Source organism: Terrapene carolina, unplaced genomic scaffold (genome assembly GCF_002925995.2).
Source record: "Terrapene carolina triunguis isolate 2854851 unplaced genomic scaffold, T_m_triunguis-2.0 Scaffold629, whole genome shotgun sequence".
NCBI lineage: Eukaryota > Metazoa > Chordata > Testudines > Emydidae > Terrapene > Terrapene triunguis.
In genome coordinates this window covers 17,296,739-17,316,483 of record NW_020664980.1, presented here as the reverse complement: position 1 = coordinate 17,316,483, position 19,745 = coordinate 17,296,739, and the positions used below count along the sequence as shown (strand labels likewise).

At 48.7% G+C, this 19,745-nt stretch overlaps 1 protein-coding gene across 1 annotated transcript in view; it reads right to left on the bottom strand.

Annotated features, from left to right (window-relative positions):
* Positions 1-2,695: 2,695 nt before the first annotated feature.
* NIPAL4 (NIPA like domain containing 4) overlaps positions 2,696-19,745 on the bottom strand; it is a 17,272-nt gene continuing 222 nt past the window's right edge. The window contains exons 2-6 of the mRNA XM_026659487.2: positions 9,966-10,214; positions 7,067-7,123; positions 6,341-6,431; positions 5,002-5,162; positions 2,696-4,024 (exon numbers count right to left, since the gene is read on the bottom strand). Coding sequence (XP_026515272.1) covers positions 3,420-4,024; positions 5,002-5,162; positions 6,341-6,431; positions 7,067-7,123; positions 9,966-10,214 — 1,163 coding nt within the window. The 3' untranslated portion in view covers positions 2,696-3,419. The remainder of the gene's footprint in view (positions 4,025-5,001; positions 5,163-6,340; positions 6,432-7,066; positions 7,124-9,965; positions 10,215-19,745) is intronic.

The window sequence follows — 19,745 nt, the reverse complement described above, 5'->3', positions numbered from 1 at the left end:
TCACAATCATCTGAAGGCTCTGCTTACTCAGCCCACAGTGGTTGCTACCAGCAACCGAGCACCACGATTCAGGATTAACTAAAGCTCACGTTGTGGGTTCAAAAGGTGGGGGAGGACTCAGATTGTGGGGGTTGTGGCTGAAAGACACTGTGGAAGAGGGAGCTGTGCGGAGAAGAGTAAAAATCCAGGAGGAAGGGGAGCAGGACACAGTGCAAACCACAGACAGAGAGACTGTGCAAAGACGAGGTGAGGAAAGAAAAATGCTAATAAAAAAATCAATCTCTACAGCCACAGATCGGTTACCCACTTATGCCAGCCTGGCTTCTAAGGCACAGCCCACACTTCCCTTGGGGACAAAAAGCATATGGGTTTCAATGAGGGGAAGAAAAGACTTGGAAACTAGCTCTGCAAATCTCCCAAACAGCCCACAATGGGCTCCCCAAACCTCAGCTTCGAAACCATTTGCCGATTTGGTTACTAATCTCATTTGCCAAAAAAGTCTTTTGCATTTGCACCCAATTGGTCTTCCAGGCTAAAGAAGCACTTTCACTGACCAAGGCAAGGTGCTAAGACTGGAGGAAGCCAGTGACAGTCAGTGATTTGCCGCTCTCCAAGGCCGATGTTACTCCGCTGAGCTCGGTCCCCATTTACACCGGCTCACGCAAGGGCAGAATCAGGCCCAGTAACTTTACAGCAGACGCTCCGCATCAATTAGAGCGAATGTGAAAAACACTCACGTGAAAGCTAATTAACATAGTGCTGCAGGAAACTGCTCCCCCCACAGCTCACAAAACCAAAGATTAATTATATACTATACATACATATACACACACACACTTTGCCAGAGCCCTGTTTAAAAAAATATATGCTAAGGGGCAGATTGTGCCATTATTACTCAAGCTGAATGGTCCCTTCCTGCAGAGGAAGTCCCATTGCAAAGTTATTACTCACCAGAATCTGGCCCTATAGCCTTAAGTGGCATCGTTCACCTTTCTAGTGAACGCAGATAATTTCAAACGCAGTCCTGGTGCTGTCACAGCCCACAGCGTTACCCAGCACAAAGCAATGTCCTAGCAGAACAACAGGTCAACGCAGAGATGGGGCTGAACCAAAACTTCACAGCCAACCCCTTAGAAATCTGTGGGTACTTCCAAGCTGAGCCGATTGAAACCTTGGCATTTGGTTAAGAGCTCCTCTCTGTAAAAGACTGAATCAACCCCCAACCGCCAGGTCTGAACCTCTCTGAACTACCACGCTGAAGTCTGGGGCTGTCCCATGTGAAATCATTAGCTCAAAGAGCAGCAGACCTGCGTTCTCTCAGGCTGATCATTTAGGGCCCGGGGTGTACATTCTACAGCTCTTCACCACTGGCAAGATTGAGCTCTGCCTCGTCTGACTGACACACTAGCACTGGCTCTTAGCTCATTGTCACCAGCTGGCTCATCCTATAAGGGAGTCAGAACCCCCTCCAGCTGCTCCTAACTGGCCGGGGACCAGGTGGCTTTGATTCATGACTGGGCCCAGCTGAGAGCAAGAGGGTTTGCACAAAAGGCAGCGCATGCTCAGTTGGAGGGAGGTTACAGCCTGGGGCTGGCCGTAATAGGAGAGGGTTGTAGGTGGGCCTCAGAGGATGTCAACCATAGGTGGCTGGCCTTGGGGGTAGACTGGAGCTGAGGCCCTAGCATAGGGGAAGGGAGTCCAGGGAAAAAGCCCTGAGCGTGAGTGGCTTGGTAGGAATGGGCTTCTAGGGAGAAGACCAGGGGAGGTAGTGCTCTGATGGAGAATGGGCAAGCACTCTGCAGAGCAAGGGAGAGGAGCGAAGAGTGAGCTCAGGAAGGGGCTGTGGAAAAAGCCAGAAATCGGCCGAGGCAGGCAGGGGTCTGGGGAGGCAGCAAACGGTGTGTGGATGGAGTTTGGGTGCTTTCTCTGGGGTCCTTTAGCTGGGGGTGCTAGGTGAGAGCCTGTTATACGGGGGGAGGGATAGCTCAGTGGTTTGAGCATTGGCCTGCTAAACCTAGGGTTGTGAGCTCACTCCTTGAGGGGGCCATTTAGGGATCTGGGGCAAAAATCTATCTGGGGATTGGCCTTGCTTTGAGCAGGGGGTTGGACTAGATGACCTCCCAAGGTCCCTTCCAACCCTGATATTCTATGATACTACATCATCCAGCAATTTGGGGGCGGGGGTTCCAGCAGTGAGTCCACCCTTCTCCATTCGTGCACTCAGATAGATTAGGTTCCCCTGCAGCCAGGCAGTGGCAGTTTTCACCACCTTAGGACAAACACTGCTTACTTCCCTGCCCTGCTAGGGTCTATTGTGCATCGGGAGGGCTGAGAGAGCTGCAAAACTCAGCTTCAAACTTTCTCAGCATTCAGGGTGTTGGGACCTGAGGTTTTGGTTTCTCTCACTAAAGCGACAGAAACTATGTTCAGCTCTGACCTGAACTTCCTCTTTAAGGATGTTTTGGTTCAAGCCCCTCTCAAATGTTGCACTAGATCCTTGCGTGGAACGCCCCGTGCTACACTGCTGTGGTTAAAATCATCAGAGGCCATAAAGTCATGTTGCATAATTACCCTGATAATTTATTAGGTACAAAATCTGTTTGGCTGCCCTTTGGTAGGATGGCAACAAAAACAAATGATCCCTTACTTGCCTGTCTAAATATTTTCTTGCCCAGGATGAAGGTGTGTCCTGGCTTCAAAAAGAGGGGGTTGGTGGGTCAGAGGAGGGTGTTTTCCAGGAGTGGGCCTTTTACTATGGAACTTGCTCTGACAAGCCAATGGCATGCTGAAAACCCATCTTTTCCCCCAGGCTTTCGGGGATTGGAAGAGTTAAGGGGTTGTCAGGACTTGCTGTTGCTATCCGCCTGGGTAAGCTGCCCAGGGGGTTTGCAAGGGCAGAATATTCACTGGGGGGTCTCTGCCCTTTCTGTTTGCTGTTGCCATGTATTTTAAGTTTTGTAGAAGTACCTAAAGCTCTTGGGATAGGGGCTGTAAAGAAATCAAAACCCACTAATCAGTCAGTCAGTGGAGGTCAGTTTGAAGTAAGCACATCAGCCAGAGTTCTGCTTAGGAAAAAGTGTGCAGATCGTGCACTAGAAACTGACAATGTTGAGAGACCAGCCATCAGCAAGGATCCCAGAGTAGAATTTTGCTCCAAGCTTGTCATATTTCAAGGGAGTTGCCGCTTTCAGCAGCTATTCAGGTTGATGTCTTGTGGATGAACACAAAATATACCCCTTCCTTGTGTTATGACATCAGGCCTTCTCCAGAGCCCACTGGAAGATTTCATTTGACTCTAGTAGCATTAGGTCAGCCCCATGATTAGTTTTACTTTCTGTGCTTTTGCTTTAAAATTTCTCAGTAACATTTTAGCCTGTTCAGAGCAGCATCCTCTGCCCTTGAACATTTATATCACTGCTTTAGCTGTAGATCATGAATACTTTGGGTTTATCATCGGCAATCATGCCAGCATTGTCCACTTCTATCAGAATGTTCTTGTCGTCCTTGATTGTTGGTGCCTGGTCGCTGTTCTGAAGAACATGCGGTAGGTTCCCCAAATTTATATCCATGTCTTTGAAGGCATGGAGTAAAAACACCCCCAAAATAATGGTGAGGAAGCCACAAACCGTCCCAATAATGTCCACCACCGACATGGCGACCCACTCCTTAAAGAGGATGATAGAAGTGGTGATGACTATGGTGGTGAATAACACGTAGTAGATGGGAAATACCAAGGAGGTGTTGAAAATGTCTAGAGCTTTGTTGAGGTAGTTGATCTGAGTGGTGACGGAAGCCACCAACGTGAGGATGAGGATCCAGGTCAGCGGGTTCTGCAGGACAGGCTGGTCATCAAAGAAGCCCTTGATGGCAATCCCCAGTCCTTTGACGGAAGACACTGAGAAGGCACCAATCACGGAGCAGATGGTGAGGTAGATGAGAATGTTGCGCTGCCCGTAGCGGGGTGCGAGGAAGAAGATCAGAATCAGGCAGGTGACTAAGAGGATGGCAGCGTAAGCGAGGAAACCTTTGAGAGGCAAGAAGTGACAACATGAAATCCACTGGCATGCACAGTCAGGCTATAACGCCAGCATGCGTTACTCGGGATACGCCAGAGAGATCAAACACCAGCCCACCGCTGGTCATAAGCAACGTAACCCAGAGTAAGGCAGTAACACACCGGACATACGCAGGAATACAGTTTGAAAAAAACCCAAAAGGCCAGATCTTCAAACTGGTGGAAAACATTGTAGCTCCACTAAACTGCATGAAGCTATGTGGATTTCCACCAGCTATAGATCTGGGACCAAAGAATCCCCAGTCACTTGTTATGCGATCCCAGTCTAAGGCCTTAGACAAATACCGGTCGGGGGTTCATTTTACCAGTTTATGAATGAGCTCGCTGCCCATGGAAAGTTCGAATCAGATGGCAACGCGTAGGGCCACATCAGCACATGGGTCCATGGGCATAAAGGAGGACGGGATTTGGCTGACTGTGGGAAACGGCTGTGCCGCCTCCGCATTGCAGCTTGGCCACCTTAATGCTGACCTGCTCCACTCCAGGTAGTCACAACCTGAGCACCTTGGAAGCTGAGACTGCAAATGGTTTGGGGTGGGAAAAAGCTCCTAGTACAAATTCAGCCCAGATATGGATGCCCCTCAGAGAAGGGCAGCAATAGAATCAGGCTCCTAGATGCTCCAGTCATACAAATAACTGCAAACCCTATGATTCTCTAAAACCTGCACAACTGGATCCCAAGTGCTGATTACAAAAACAAACACGCACTCTCCAGGATTCTAGAGCCACTGTCTAAAACACTAGAATGCACAACAGGGGTACTGCAGGGAACAGGTTATAGGGGTGCACCATGGAGTCTATTAAATCCTTCCGCTAGACCCTGGAGGCGTGGTCCCTAACTAAAGCAAAACTCCTTCTATCTGATGCTCGTATATTTTCCTCTAAATGGCCGCATCTTTGAGCTGGCTGAACTGCCTGGTGCTTACCGGGCTCTTTCAGTTTTGAAGCCATTTCGGCCAGCGTGGTGACCTCTTCTTCTTCTGGGGCGTGTATCACTATCACCGTGCTACCCACAATGCTCAGCATGCAGCCTAGCTTTCCCAGCAGGTTTAGCCGCTCTCCGAGCAGATAGGAAGATAGGATGGCACTGTGTGGGTCAGACAAATAAAATACGTTACTACCCCCAAATAGTCTAAGGGAGAACGGCAAGGGTTAAACAAAAGGCAGATTAAAAGGTTACATGTAAAATACATTCATGTCTTCACTTTTATTAAGGGCCAGGAAGCAATTCTTCTCTCTGTTGTCTGGATGTAAATCTAGAGTCACTCCACTGAGTTAAGTGGGGTTATTCCAGATTCACACCAGAGTTACTAACAACAGAGTCCGGACTGTGTGACTCCTAAAATTCACAACTCATGTAGAAATAAAATTAAGGTCTTGAAAAGAAAATGCTTATAGGTGGGGAGAGATCAATGTGTCTCCAGAGAAACTAATAGTGTGGCCAGTTCCATTCATGCTCAGTTGGGTAACATGACGTTCCTAGCACCCAGAGAAAGGGGTTTGAGGACCAAAGAAACTAACATTCCATTAATTATTGAGTTATTAAACTTTAGAAACTCTTTGAAGGGACAGGGGAACCCAACAGCAAAAAGTCTAGTCACGTTCCACCTACGTGTTTGCTCATCAAAATGGCCCACTCTGGAGGCAGTTCCCCCACTGTAGTGGTACTAAATCTCCCATTTTTATTGTGAGTCTTGCAGGAATTGGTGTCTTTTTGAAAAAATAGCCCTAGCTCCTGGAGTCATGTGAAAATCGGAGACTCCCAGTTTTCATTAAAAGAAAAGTAAGTTTCTAGCCCTCTGGCAGGACAGAAAAGTGCAAAAATGTGATCCCAATGCACCCTAAAAGTTCAAAAGCCAGACTGCAAATCAAGAGAACCCAAAATGGATGATTTTGTGAAAAGTTCTCATGATTTTTGGCATTTGGGATTGGCAATACTATCCACTGCCAAATACTATCCACTGGTACCAGCACCGCAGCTGGGCAAACAGAACAAGGAGGAAGAGACCGAGGTTTTTATAAAAGCTTCCAAATAGACACTGGACTATTGGTCACACCAACATACATTGTTCCCATATGGTATATGTTATTTACTCCAACAGTTAATGTGCTTTGCGCAACATCCCACGCTGAGAAGAGCATCCATCTATTTGTCTATTTTGTAGCAATCGCCAAGATGTTTTTCTTCTTGCAGCGCAAATCACGTTTGTGCCATCTGGGAAAAAAAGGGGGTTGAATATAAAAAGAGAGAGACCTAGAAATCACCTTATGAGCACGCTCAGGGCGCCAAGGGGGGTGACGATAGTTGCAGGTGCAAACGCATAGGCAGCAAAGTTGGCAGCTTCCCCTCCACCCACTGAGCAAACAAGAGAAAAACAAACAGCCAACAAGTGAGTTACAACACGTACTTCGTTAAGGTCATTGTGCATTTTCAGAGCGATAAGGAAGGAGCCCGAATCTTGCTGGGGGTTTCCACGCCACATGTAAACTGAGCCAGGGCATCTTGGGTAAAAATAACCCCCGTGAGAACTATTACCGAGGAGGGAGCTTCACACAAGGGGAATCTGTAGGAAGTTGTGCATCCTGGATTCTGTTACCAAGCAGGGGGATGGAGGTGCTACTTCCCCCTCCTGAATATCTACCTACTGCTGTAGACGTGCACTTTTATGACCTTGGTCAGGCTTTGTCCAGTGCCTGGTACGCTGACAGACCAGCCAGCCTTCCTGGTATAACCGGGGCTTTTCATACTCTTGGCCAGGAAAACCGAGCGAACTAGTTCTGCAAGCAATCCAGACGGGCTGCGATGTGACGGGCACGGCATGCTGGTTCTGCTCTATTTAGCTATCTGCAAGGGGTGGAGAATCCGTCCCTCCACTGAACCAACTTCCGAGCCACTGGAGAAACTGGCTAAAATAATAGCTTGGTTATGCCTCCATTTTCTAAACCTTGTGAGGGCTAGAAATGCACGGGAACGTGAATAACCCCACTTACTGGTTAACAGTCCAGCCCACCACAGCCAGTCCTTAAGGTAGCCATGACCTCCGTCTCCTGGGAAAGCAAAGCACAGATATTTAGGGACTACAAGAAAAATAACCCACAGCCACAAGAACTAGCAGATACCGAGCTATGGAGGGGCTGTTTCAAATGACTATTGAAACAACCTAGAAGGAGAGGAGACAATAAACAAATCAGTAAAATCCGACAGGGCAACCAGAGATTGAGAAGGCTATTAGTGGAAGGTGGTATTTACAGCCTGCATAAATACAACAGAAGACAGCTATTTAATCCCATTGGTCAACACTGAAAAGGCAATGTTATCCCCCGCCGGCCGGTGCTAAGCACTGAAAGCTCTGGGAAGTGGAAATCTGAAGTTCTTCCACATCAAGAGCCTGATCCTGTCCCCATTAAAATCAAAGCAAAAACTCCCATTGATTTAGTGGGAGCAGGCTAGGGCCAGTTTTCAATGACACTGGCTGAGCAGGTACTACCACGTAACAGCCCAAATTACGGGGACTGTCGAAGTATGCAGCAGCAGAGGGCCGTGCTCAAATACCATGCTAATGAGCCTGTAATAAATGCCTAGATGGAAAGATGAGATGGCTAAAAGGAAAGTCTGAGCCAGCAACGGATAAAGAACACTTGGGAAACTATTGCTATTATTGAAACATTTCAAACTCCTCAATGAAAGCTACAGGGAGACGATTACACACTGGCTCCCTTAGAAATCCCGGCTGTCTCTGGCGCAAAACTTTCTCAGAAATTCTTCTTTGTGGCTGAAATTTTCCATGGTTGAACTCCGCCCCACGGTGGATCACTCTGGAAAATCCCCGTGACCACTACGGAGTTAGCTCAGCTTTGGGAGGGGGAAGCCGGGGAAATACTTTTGTTAATGTTAAATTTCTAAGATTTCTCTGGGCAGATAACTCAAAAAAGCTGAACTGTACAACATCGGCTGTTGCATATGGCCGGTCCTCAGCAAGGGGCAGTCACCATGGGGGTGGATCTGTATCGCTTTAGTGGTTCAAGGCCCAGACTGGCATTCAGGAGCTCTGGGTTATAGTCCCAGCTTTGCCCCTGGCCTGCTGGGCGACCTTAGTCAAGTCACCTCACTGCTCTGTGCCTCAGTTTTCCCATCTGTAAAACAGGGACAATGATACTGACCTCCTTTGTAAAGCTCTTGGAGATCAACTGATGAAAAATGTTATCTAGGAGCTAGGTGCTGTGGTTTGTACACAATGAGGTTGGCTGGAGGTGCGGTTCGAAACGCCTATTAAAACTTATGTCTGTGACACCAGAGCAGTGGGCTAAACTCCACTGTGCAACTCAACAGTGGGCAGAACTGGGGGATAAGACTCCACCCCGCCTCCAAATTCCACCTATTGAGACACACAAACACACCCACATTTACCTAGAATCTGTACACACGGCTGGTCAGCCAACAGACACGCACACACCAGTGCAACCCCACTGCACACACGTGCTCCAACAACCACAAGCTGAGCTTCCACAAATCCCACTCAGACTCACCTCCACCTGCTGCGCTAACGTGATGCAATATACACACACTTCCCCTTGCTCAAGCACCGACTGCATAATCGCATCCTGGCACATACCTTCCCCCTTGTGCAATACAATCCCACACAGGCGTGCCTCAGCCAGAGCCTGCATTCAGCACCCCCCACTTGCCCCAACAGGCACGACACATTTGCATGCTCTCACAGAGATCCCTCTTGCTCCAGCTCTGGTCGTGCCCCCTAGGCCATCTTATCAGGACAGACACACTCTGTCAGCAAGAAGGCATGGTTTGCACTCTGCTCATTAAGGACAATGCACACGTGTGAAGGGATGGAAGTAAAGCCTTGCAGTATCACTTACGCTCACCTTGCAAAACAGTGGGGATCAAGGTCAGCAATACCATTAGGGGCCAGCCCACTCAGTAATAAGCCCTGCCCTGTTCTGTGTCATCTGAGAAGTCATAGTCAGTGTAACCTCATGGTGCCAGCGGTAGGATACCTGAGACACCAACTGAAGAACACTGAGGATCTTATAATCATTACCTCTAATTTGGATGGGCACCATCCAAGGTGCTTTTCTACCTGTGAAGTAAAGCCACCCGGACCATTCTTAGGGCATTAGAACTGCTTTGGTTCTGAGGTGCTGGGTGCAGGTGCATCAAAAAGATAACCTCTCTGAGACGGCAAAGATAATGACAGCGGCCCTCACTTGCTGCATCATGTCTGAGATTAGATTGTAACCTCTCCAGCCAGCACAGAGACCATATTGTTCTGTAGAGTTCTCAGCATGTTTTAGTTACTGTATTATTATTAATAATAAATAAATAACACAGATGGGGACTTATTTATATGTAGTTTAACATTGAGTTAAGATTTACTTGGTGGAAGAGGGAAAGTTTATACACACATTCTGGGCTCTGCAAATGAATTTGACATTTTGCATTAATAAGATGTCATTCTCCAGTGCAGGAAAAACACACAGGGCCTTGTCCTGTCCCAGTGAATCCAATGGCAAACTTCCCCATTGACTTCAATACAAGCAGGATTTGATTCATGGAGAACAGAATTGTGCAATCCCATCTGAGTAAATTGATCCATTCTTCATGGGTGAAATTCTCCCCTGGGCAAAGGGCCAGCACCAGAGCTGTGAACCATTTGAGTCCCACATCCAGTTTTATTTACACAGAGAAGAGTCCCTGATGGATAAAAAGTTCCCCACTCCCAGTTATCATGCTCTTCAGATGCAAACACACGCACCAACAGCAAATCTCACGAGGCATTTCCCCCGGCCTCATTACTGATGGGAGTGTAGACAATGCATCTGATTCTGGGAGCAGAAACCCCATCTTCCCCACCATCCTCCAGAATCTCCATACCTGCTCTGGTGCTCCCTTTGTCCACCAGCCGCAGCAGCCCTTTCTTCTTGAGGATGACACTGCTGCCGATGAGGAAACTGGAGAAGATGGCAAGGGCCAAGCCAATGTAAAATCCATATTTGCTTTCTACTTGTGTTGCCCAGCTGCTGTGCAAAGTGAGGTTCTTATGGACAGAGGTGGTCAGGTTGCCGTCACTGATCACCTGGCATACGACCCGATGAGAAGAGCAAGAAACAGTAACCAGAGAACCTGTGAGGACAACGCACACAGAAAACAAATGTGAAACGTTAGTGAGAATATTCTATGGGACTCTATCAAATGTGTTTCTTTAGGGATGGGGATGTAGTGGTCGGAGCACAGGGCCGGGACCCAGGATTCTAATCGCAGGTCTATCACTGAGTCCTTAGACAGCCTTGACAAAAATGATTTAAGGCCAGATTCTAGCACCCTTATGCACTCTAGTTCATGAACAGTCCCCCTGAAGTCAAGGTGTTACCGAATATGATCAAAGTAACAGAATCTCTCTACCTAAGGTACTTATGTGGCCCCCCAATACTGTAGTATGTGAGCACCCCAAAATCTTTAGCATGTTTATCCTCCTAACACCCCTGGGAGCCGGGTAAATCCTATTATTGTCATGACTAAGAAGCAGCTTCACAAAGTATTTAGGTTTCTCCTACATGAATGGAAGTTAGGAGCCGGAAGACCTGGGCCTAAGTGACTTGCCCAAGGTCATGCAGGAAGTCTGTGTTGGAGCAGGGAACTGACCCCAGATCAAAGGTTCAAACCAACAACCAAACCAAGTAGCAAAGGAAAAGCTTAACAGAGGCACGAATGCTAATTGTTTAATGTACGAAACCCTCAAGAAGGGGGCAATTACGTGGCATGAGTTTGTGGCTGGATGCCATGGGTAGGCATCAGTGGCATTGGGACACTAGGCTTTAAGCTCCATCTGTACTACAGCTAGAAACCCCTGGCACGCTTAGCTGGCAAGTTTCCAGCTAGCGTGGCTGGACACAGCAGCTTTTTCCCAGCATGGCTCTAGAATCCTGGAAATGTCGGGCTGGAAGGGACCTCGATAGGTCACTAGTCCTGCTGCCTGCACTGAGGCAGGACCAAGTAAACCTAGACCCTCCCTGAGAGCTGTTCGTCGAACTGTTCTTAAATATCTCCAGGGATGGGGTTCCATAACCTCCTCTGGTAACCTAGTCCAGTGCTTAACTAGCCTTATAGTTAGAAAGATTTTCCTAATATCTAACCGAAATTACCCTTGCTGCTCCTTCTCCTTCCTTCAGTGGACATGGAGAGCAATTGATCCCTGTCCTCTTTAGAACAGCCCTTAGCATATCTGAAGACTGTTATCAGCTCCACCCGCTGTCTCCTTTTCTCAAGACTAAGGATGCCCAATTTTTTTAGCCTTTCCCCATAGTTCAGGTTTTCTAAACCTTTTATCATTTTCGTTGCTGTCCTCTGGACTCTCTCCCACTTGTCCACATCTTTCTTAAAATGTGGCATCCAAAACTGGACACCGGACTCCAGCTAATACCTCACCAGTGCTGAGTAGAGCGGGACAATTAACTCCCAGGTCGTACATATGACACTCCTGCTAATACACCCCACTGCATCACATTTTTTTGCTCATATTCAATTTGTTACCCACTATATCCCCTAGATCCTCTTCTGCAGTACCACTGCCTAGCCAGTTATTCCCCATTTCATAGTTGTACATTTGCTTTTTCCTTCCTAAGTGTAGTACTTTGCACTTGCCTTTATTGCAGTTCATCTTGTTGATTTCAGACCAATCGCCCAATTTGTCATAGCCATTTTGAATTCTAATCCTGTCCTCCAAAAGTGCTTACAACCCTCCCAGCTCGGTGCCACCCATGACTTTTATAAGCATATTTTTCACTCCATTAGCCAAGTCATTAATGGAAATGTTGACTAGTACCAGACCCAAGACGGACCCAGGAGCGGCGCCAGGGTTTTTGGCGCCCTAGGTGGGGGTCCTTCCGCGCTCCCGGTCGTTGTCGGCAATTCTGCGGTGGGGGGGTCCTTCCGCGCTCCCGGTCTTCGGGGCACTTCGGCGGCGGGTCCCGGAGCGAGTGAAGGACCCGCCGCAGAATTGCCGCCGAAGACCCGGAGTGCAGAAGGACCCCCCGCTGCCGAATTGCCGCCGAGGGTGGCAAAATGCCGCCCCCCCAAATCCTGGCACCTTAGGCAACCGCCTAGGTCACCTAAATGGAAGCACCGGCCCTGGACGGACCCCACTAGATACGTCTTCCCAGTTTGACAGTGAATCATTGATAACTACTCTTTGAGGATAATCTTTCAACCAGTTGTGCACCCACCATCTAGAAATTTCATTTAGACCACATTTTCCTAGTTGGCTTATGAGAATTCATGTGGCGCTGCGTCACAAGCCTTATTAAAATCAAGCTATAGCACACCTACTGCTTCCCCACAATCCACTAGGCCAGAAACACTGCCAAAGAAGGAAATGAGCCTGACTTGTTCCTGACAAATCCATGGTGGCTATTCCTTATAATCCTGCTATCCTCAGGGTGCTTACAAATTGATTGTTTAATCATTTGTTCCAATATCTTTCCAGGTCTCAAAGTTAGACTCACCGGCCTAATTCCCCAGGTTCTCTTTGTACGCCTTTTTCAAGATCAGTACTATGCTTGTTCTTCTCTAGTCCTCTGGGACCTCACCCTTCCTCCACGATAATCACTAATGGCTCCGAGAAAACACCCAAAGGTGAACTTCATCAAGCCCTGATGACTTGAATACATCTAACTATTCTGTAATCTGTTCTGGCTTGTGTTCCTTCACTCATGTGTGTCATTTGTGTCGGCCTTTCCACACCTATGCACTGAACAGCCATGTTTGTATCTTGTCTCTCTAATATCCTGGGACCAACACAGCTACCACAACACTATATGTTTTGTGTCAACACACTCTAGGAAAACTTGGGCTCAGCAGCTGGGACCGGGAGCTGTAGTTTGTGGGTCCTTTTCATACAGTGACCTGCGCTTTAGGACATCCTCCCACCTGGCTATAAATGGGTGACATGCAGGAGTGCTGGGAAGAGGGTGAACTTTATTTCCTGGCTCCTGTCATATGACATTGGTCAGGGCTGCTGAAAGTTAATATCGCTGTCACACAGCAGGGGTCACAGTATCCTTCTCAGATACTATGCGAGTCCTATATGTTATCAGTGATGTTCCCTTGTCAGCTAAAGTCCTTCAAGAACTGAGACTCTGAAGTAATTTCCCCTTTCTCCACCACAAGCAGAAATAACAATTTGACTCCCACTCTTTATTCACAGAGTCACAAACAATCCTTGCTCTCCAGATATACTAACAGCCCTGGAGGCTAAGGGAGAGTCTATCTCAGCACAATCACGCTGCTACTACAGGGCCATCAGAGCCTAAGGCATTATTTGTTTCCGTCAGGAACTGACTTCAGCAAATGCAGAACAAATACAGGGGCAGCCGAGAGAAGGGATTTACTATACGACAGGTGAAGATCATTGGCTATCTAGCACGAGTATAGTAATTGGAAGGAAGACCTTTATTGAATAAAACACTTCTCTGAAGTGTGGAGAGAAGCATTAAAAAGCATTTGCCAGGTTGGAATGACTCCACCAGCACCAAGATAGAGAAGGGGGGAAATGAAATGAACTTGGAAAAAAATATTGACACTTTCCCTATTTGAAAATGAATATTGACTTTCAAGTTATCTTCTATTTATGGCCCCTCAGTATAGTATGTGAGGGCTGGGCATCAGGAATCTCCCAGAGAAACAAGAAGGGCATGGCTCCCAGCTCAGAGTGGCAGATCTGTTTACTGAATTCTGAAACAGCCATGATTCAAACATTGTTTGCAGTGTTCGTGTAGCCCTGTCGGTCCCAGGATATTAGCGAGACAGGATGGGTGAGGTAATGGCTTTTATTGCACCAACTTCTGTTGGCGAGAGAGACACGATTTCGAGCTTACACAGAGCTCTTCTGCAGGTCAGTCAGGTTACACAAAAGAATTATTCTCTTGGTAGGATTGTCATTTGTCTAGTACAGGGGTAGGCAACCTGCGACACGCAAGCTGATTTTCAGTGCACTCACACTGCCCGGGTCCTGGCCACTGGTCCGGGGGGGCTCTGCATTTTAATTTAATTTTAAATGAAGCTTCTTAAACATTTTAAAAACCTTATTTACTTTACATACAATAGTTTAGTTATATATTACAGACTTATATAAAGAGACCTTCTAAAAACGTTAAAATGTATTACTGGCACATGAAACCTTAAATTAGAGTGAATAAATGAAGACTCGGCACAACATTTCTGAAACGTTGCCGACCCCTGGGCTAGTACCTGAAGGAGATACTGTGTAAGGTTGAAAGCGTGTCTCTCTCCCCAACAGAAGTTGGTCCAATAAAAGCTATTACCTCACCCACCTCGTCTCGCTAATATCCGGGGACAACCACGGCTACGCCAACAAAATGAATTTTAATTTTTGCATATTTTCAGTTTGCCAAAAATGTCAAGAATCTGCCTTTTCATCTCCATTTGGGGGGGGGGGGGGTCGTAAAATTTTTTGAAATAGTGACATTTTCCACGGGGCAGGAAATCTGCTTCCTGACCAGCGCTAGTTATCAAGGCCCCTTGACACAAAACTTGCTGTAGAGCTCAGGACTCATAGATTTAAAGGTCAAATGGGACCATTATGGTTATTTAATTTGACCTCCTGCATAATACAGGTCAGAGACTCTCCACCCAGTAATTCCTGTATCAAGCCTGGTAACGTGTGGTTGAATGAGAGCATATCTTCTAGAAAGACATCCAACCCTTGTTGATTTAGAGACTCCAATGCCACCCTGCCTGTTCAGGCCGGCCTCTGCCAGCTAGTCCGTCGCTCATCACTTCCAGCACCACATTTCTACCTAATTTGGTAATTTTGCTTTTCTATGGAATTAGAGGAGAGCTTTTCGTCAGGCGCTCCCAAATGGCCTGACCCCTATAGGAGCAGATAGGTAAGTAAAAGGTTAGAATAGCAACCTCTCGCAAAGCTTCCCTCTCTGCTGCACATTGTCTATGGTATGATCATTGGGAATAAAGACCAACCAATTACGGAGTTGATCAGAAGCTAGGAATGGGCGACAGGGGATGGATCACTTGATGATTACCTGTTCTGTTCATTCCCTCTGGGGCACCTGGCACTGGACACTGTCGGAAGACAGGACACTGGGCTAGATGGATCACTGGTCTGACCCAGTATGGCCGCTCTTATGTTCTCATGTCAGGTTACACAAAATAATTATTCTCTTGGTCGGATTATCGTTTGTTTTCACAGCCACCCGTATGGCAGCATCCAGCACTTGGGGCCATGTCATATGCCAATAACTTCTGGCAAAACCTAGGCAAAATCTCCTCCAGAGAAGCTGCTAACATCAGAGTACTGCAGCCTATGACAAGGATCTGGGCCTCTTTCCTGTGCCCCTTTGCCCTCTAGAAGCACACTATATCACGCCTGAGAACCCAGAAGGTATGGGGGCAGATCCTCAGATCCTTGTCGTAGCCCCCTTGATTCAACCGAGTTCTGGCAAACGACACTAGCTGAGCATCTGCCACATGATTATTCTGAAGTTAGGTCAAAGGAGGAGTCCCTTAGTGGGATGATACCGAGACTCTCTGAAAACACAAATTAAAACACCAGCAAGGTTGACTCAACCCTTCCTAATTCTTTTTGATTGCCAGGAATTTTATGTACTCAGATACCACAGTGATGGGCACAGCATTAACATCTAGGTAGATTTACTGGCTGTGTGTCTCCTTCAGCTGGGACCTTGAAAACAGAGGTCCTGATTCATCACTGCATATGCTGTGGTGACTCCACTGATTTCAGTAATGGTGAATCTGGCCCAGAGGCTCTGTCTGGCAAATGATCCCCTGGCACTTTTTCTAGGAGTACAGATTTGTCCTTGACCAAAATTTCCACTTCCCATCCCCACTGTTGTGCAGTGTCCTGGGCACCACCTGGCTGGTGAATGCATGTGAAGTTGGCAAGTATTCAGATCCTGCAGGATGAAATTGGGGCTATCAATGTGATTCATTATCAGGTGGCATGAAAATAGATAAGAATCAAGTGCTTCTCTGTAAAGCACCACTAAAAATCAGCACCTACATCAAAGCTGTATCAAAGGGTGTGGGTGGGAAAATTGTTGAGCTTCTTTTTCTGGTTCTCCCACTGCTGCCACACCCGAGACATTGCTCCTAGCTACTCTTAGCTCTGTGTAGGTACTGAACTAAAAAAAAATACAGAGACGGATGAGGGAAGAAAATGCCCAGATGGAACTTCACAGACGAGTGTTCCACCACTAGGGAGCAGACCGCCTCTGAGCAACGAAATAGCTGAGTCGAATTTTAAAAGAATATACTGCGTGTATCAGAACTATGAGCTGCTAGATCGTTGCCTCAGTCTTAGCAATGGGAAGAGGGACCCGCCATGTGGATTTTGCCCAGCCAAGGAGTTCTTTGTGGCTGGTTGGACATGGACACTCATGTCACACATCCCCCCCCCCCCCTTCTCAGACCCTGTGAGGAATTCCCAAAAAAAAGTTGGTACAGTCTGAGGCTGCTGTACCGGGCTGGTCTACACTAGGGGTGGTGGGGGTCGATGTAAGATACGCAACTTCAGCTACGGGAACAGCGTAGCTGAAGTCGACGTATTTATTTCGACTTACCTCCCATCCTCACGGTGCGGGATCGATGGCCGCGGCTCCCCCGTCGACTCCGCTACCGCCGCTCGCCCTGGCGGAGTTCCGGAGTCGACGGGAGCGCGTTCGGGGATCGATATATCGCGTCTAGACGAGACGCGATAAATCGATCCCCGATAGATCGATCGCTACCCGCCGTCTGGATGTACCCACCATTGTGCAGTCTCGCCTCTCCTCACTGTGTGGGTGTTTCTGCAGGAGGGATTGCCCTGCGCTCAAATGATCCAGTGGGAAATTCCCTGACTGTGGACTTCTCTCCCAAAGGACCTGGTGGAAGCTCCATCACTAGTTTTTTTTTTTTTTCCCTAGGCTGTGTAAAATGCTCCCATATATACTGTAGGGAACAATCCTCCATAAGGCAGGGGATGGGTTAAATGGTCTACAGAGTCTTTTCTATCTTGGATTAGTAAAATTTAGAAGAAGAAACCCCCCCAGCTGCTTTGTAAGTCATAGAATCCTAGAATATCAGCGTTGGAAGGGACCTCAGGAGGTATCTAGTCCAACCCCCAGCTCAAAGCAGGACCAATCCCCAACTCAATCCCAATTCCCAAACTAAACTTGCAGTCCCTGCAAATGCACAGGTAACATAGTGCTTAGTCACTCTCGTTTCTTCTGCTATAGAACAGGCTTTGTGAGACTTAGAACAAGAACAAGGAGTCCAGTGGCACCTTAAAGACTAACAGATTTATTTGGGCATGAGCTTTCGTGGGTAAAAACCTCACTTCTTCAGATGCACTTTAGAACAAAAGTGACTGCTCACTCCCCTGGCTGCACAATGGCCTCATGTGACATAGCTTTTACCTCTCCCAAAGAGAGCAAATCAAATCAGCCCCCTCCAATGCAAAGCAGAGCCAGTGGAAAACCCGAGCGGGAGCAAGCCAGAGCTCTGCTTTTGTTACAGTCTATTATTCAGCCTTCCAGGCAGCAAAAGGAATTACATGCCTTTGTAGTGGGTATGGGGGGAGGTATCTCCAAAGATAAATTCTCTTCCCTTAGAATTTCAGGTTGGGATACACAAGAATCACCTGACCTTCAAATAGGGCCCAGATGTTGATACTTATATCCCCAGACATGAAAATACACCAGTCAGTAAGGCACATGGACAAGCGACTGTGGCTTACCCGAAGAGAGTGAGGTTTCCTTTTCTTTTGACTGGTTATTTCTAGAAGTTAAAAAGGCAGATTCTCAGCTGGGGTCAGTTGTCATGGCTCCATTGCCTTCAATAGAGCTGGGGCCAATTCCACCAGCTGCAGATCTGCCCCATGAGGATTAAAAGGAACGTAGATATTCACGCACATTTTCACAGCCAGAGCCCAGAGCTATCACACACATGTACTTTAAGGGCGTGATCCAAAGCCCTCTGGAGTCAATGGAACACTTCCTGTTGACCTTCATTGGCAGTAGGCCCCAAGCAGCTGCATGCAGTCCCGATTATCATTCCAATGCAAATGCCAGATGCTTTACACTTCACACCTTTCGGCATCACGGGGCAGCCCACCAGGCCTAGGCTAGGAGTGCACATCTCCAGGGCTCTGAGTGGGAGGGAGAGCGCTCTGAGGGACCCCCTGTTCCAGCCTCCCCCAGAACAGGGGCTGGATCTAGCGCTTCTCGGAACTTTAAAAAAAAAAGTTTCACCTTGGAAAGAACAAGCTACAGAATCACAGAACGGGCTGGACGGGGCCTCCAGGGCACACACAACCCCCAGGCTGAGGCAGGACCAAGTCAACCTAGGCCAACCAACCAGTTGCTAAAAAAACCCTCCAATGAGGCGGGTTCCACACCCTCCCTCGGAGCCTGTGGACTTCCCCTCAGTTTTTAGGAACAGGTTGGACAAAGTTGCCTGTCTGGAGGGGGGACCTGGAAGGGAAACCAGCCCTGCACTGGCCAGTCCTTTACCACCTGCTTCCCCCCGACACCCTCCCCACTTGCTCCTGCCCAGGTCCCTGCATGCATTATGGGCGGTAGCCCAGCCTCAGCGATGAGTGACACCCAGGCCAGCCCTATGGGGGGATCTCTGCTACCCCATCCCCAGATCAGCACAAACACCTGCCCAGTTCCCCCTCCTGCAATGGGGCCCCCTCGCCTCCTGGAGCCCCCCTGCTCACATGCACCCTGCATTTCCCTCTAGCCAGAGGAACCCACCAGCCCCCCACCCCCTAACTCTTGCTCCAGGCCCTGGCTCCCTGGCTCCAGTGCTACCCACCATGGGAGCAGTGCCTGGGGCAGGGCTGACTTGGGGGGCAGCCCCAGCTGTTGCCCCAAGTCCCTGGGGTCCTAGCATGGGCCCTGGCACTGTCTCCTTTCCAACCCCGAAATTGGTGAGAAATCAGGGGCCGGCAGCCTGGCTTGGGAGCCCTGGGATACAAAGCCCAGTGCCGCGGGGGTGCAAAGGTGTGTGGTTCCCCAGTCCCACTCAGCTCCCCAGCCCCCTCCCAAACCCCCCAACTCTGCCCCCTTCTGACCCCATCATACCCCAACCCCATCCCACCCCCCTTTGGAACCCATCCCAGTCCTCAGCCCCACTCACCCCCCCAGACCTAACCCCTTTTGATCCGCCCCCTCTTCCAATCCTACTGTCCCAGCTCAGTCCCCACCTCCCTATCCCACCCCCATCCCACTCACCCCCCGCCCCAGCGCCCTACAGAGCTCCCCAGCTCTGCCCCTGCTAACGCTATCATACCCCAACCCTGTCCCACCCCACTATCCCACCCCCATCCCAGTCCTCAGTCCCCAGTCCCACTCACTCCCCCGGCCCCCTCCAGACCCCCCAGCTCTGCCCCCTACCAACCCCATCATACCTCAACCCCGTCGCACCCCCCTTCGAACCCCCATCCCAGTCCTCAGCCCCACTCACGTCCCCGGACCCCTCCAGACCTCCCCAGCTCTAACCCCTTCCGACCCGACCCCTCTTCCCATCCTACTGTCCCAGCTCAGTCCCCACCCGCCGCTCCTCACCCCCATCCCAGTCCCACTCACCCCCCAGCCTCCTCTGGAACCCCCAACTCTG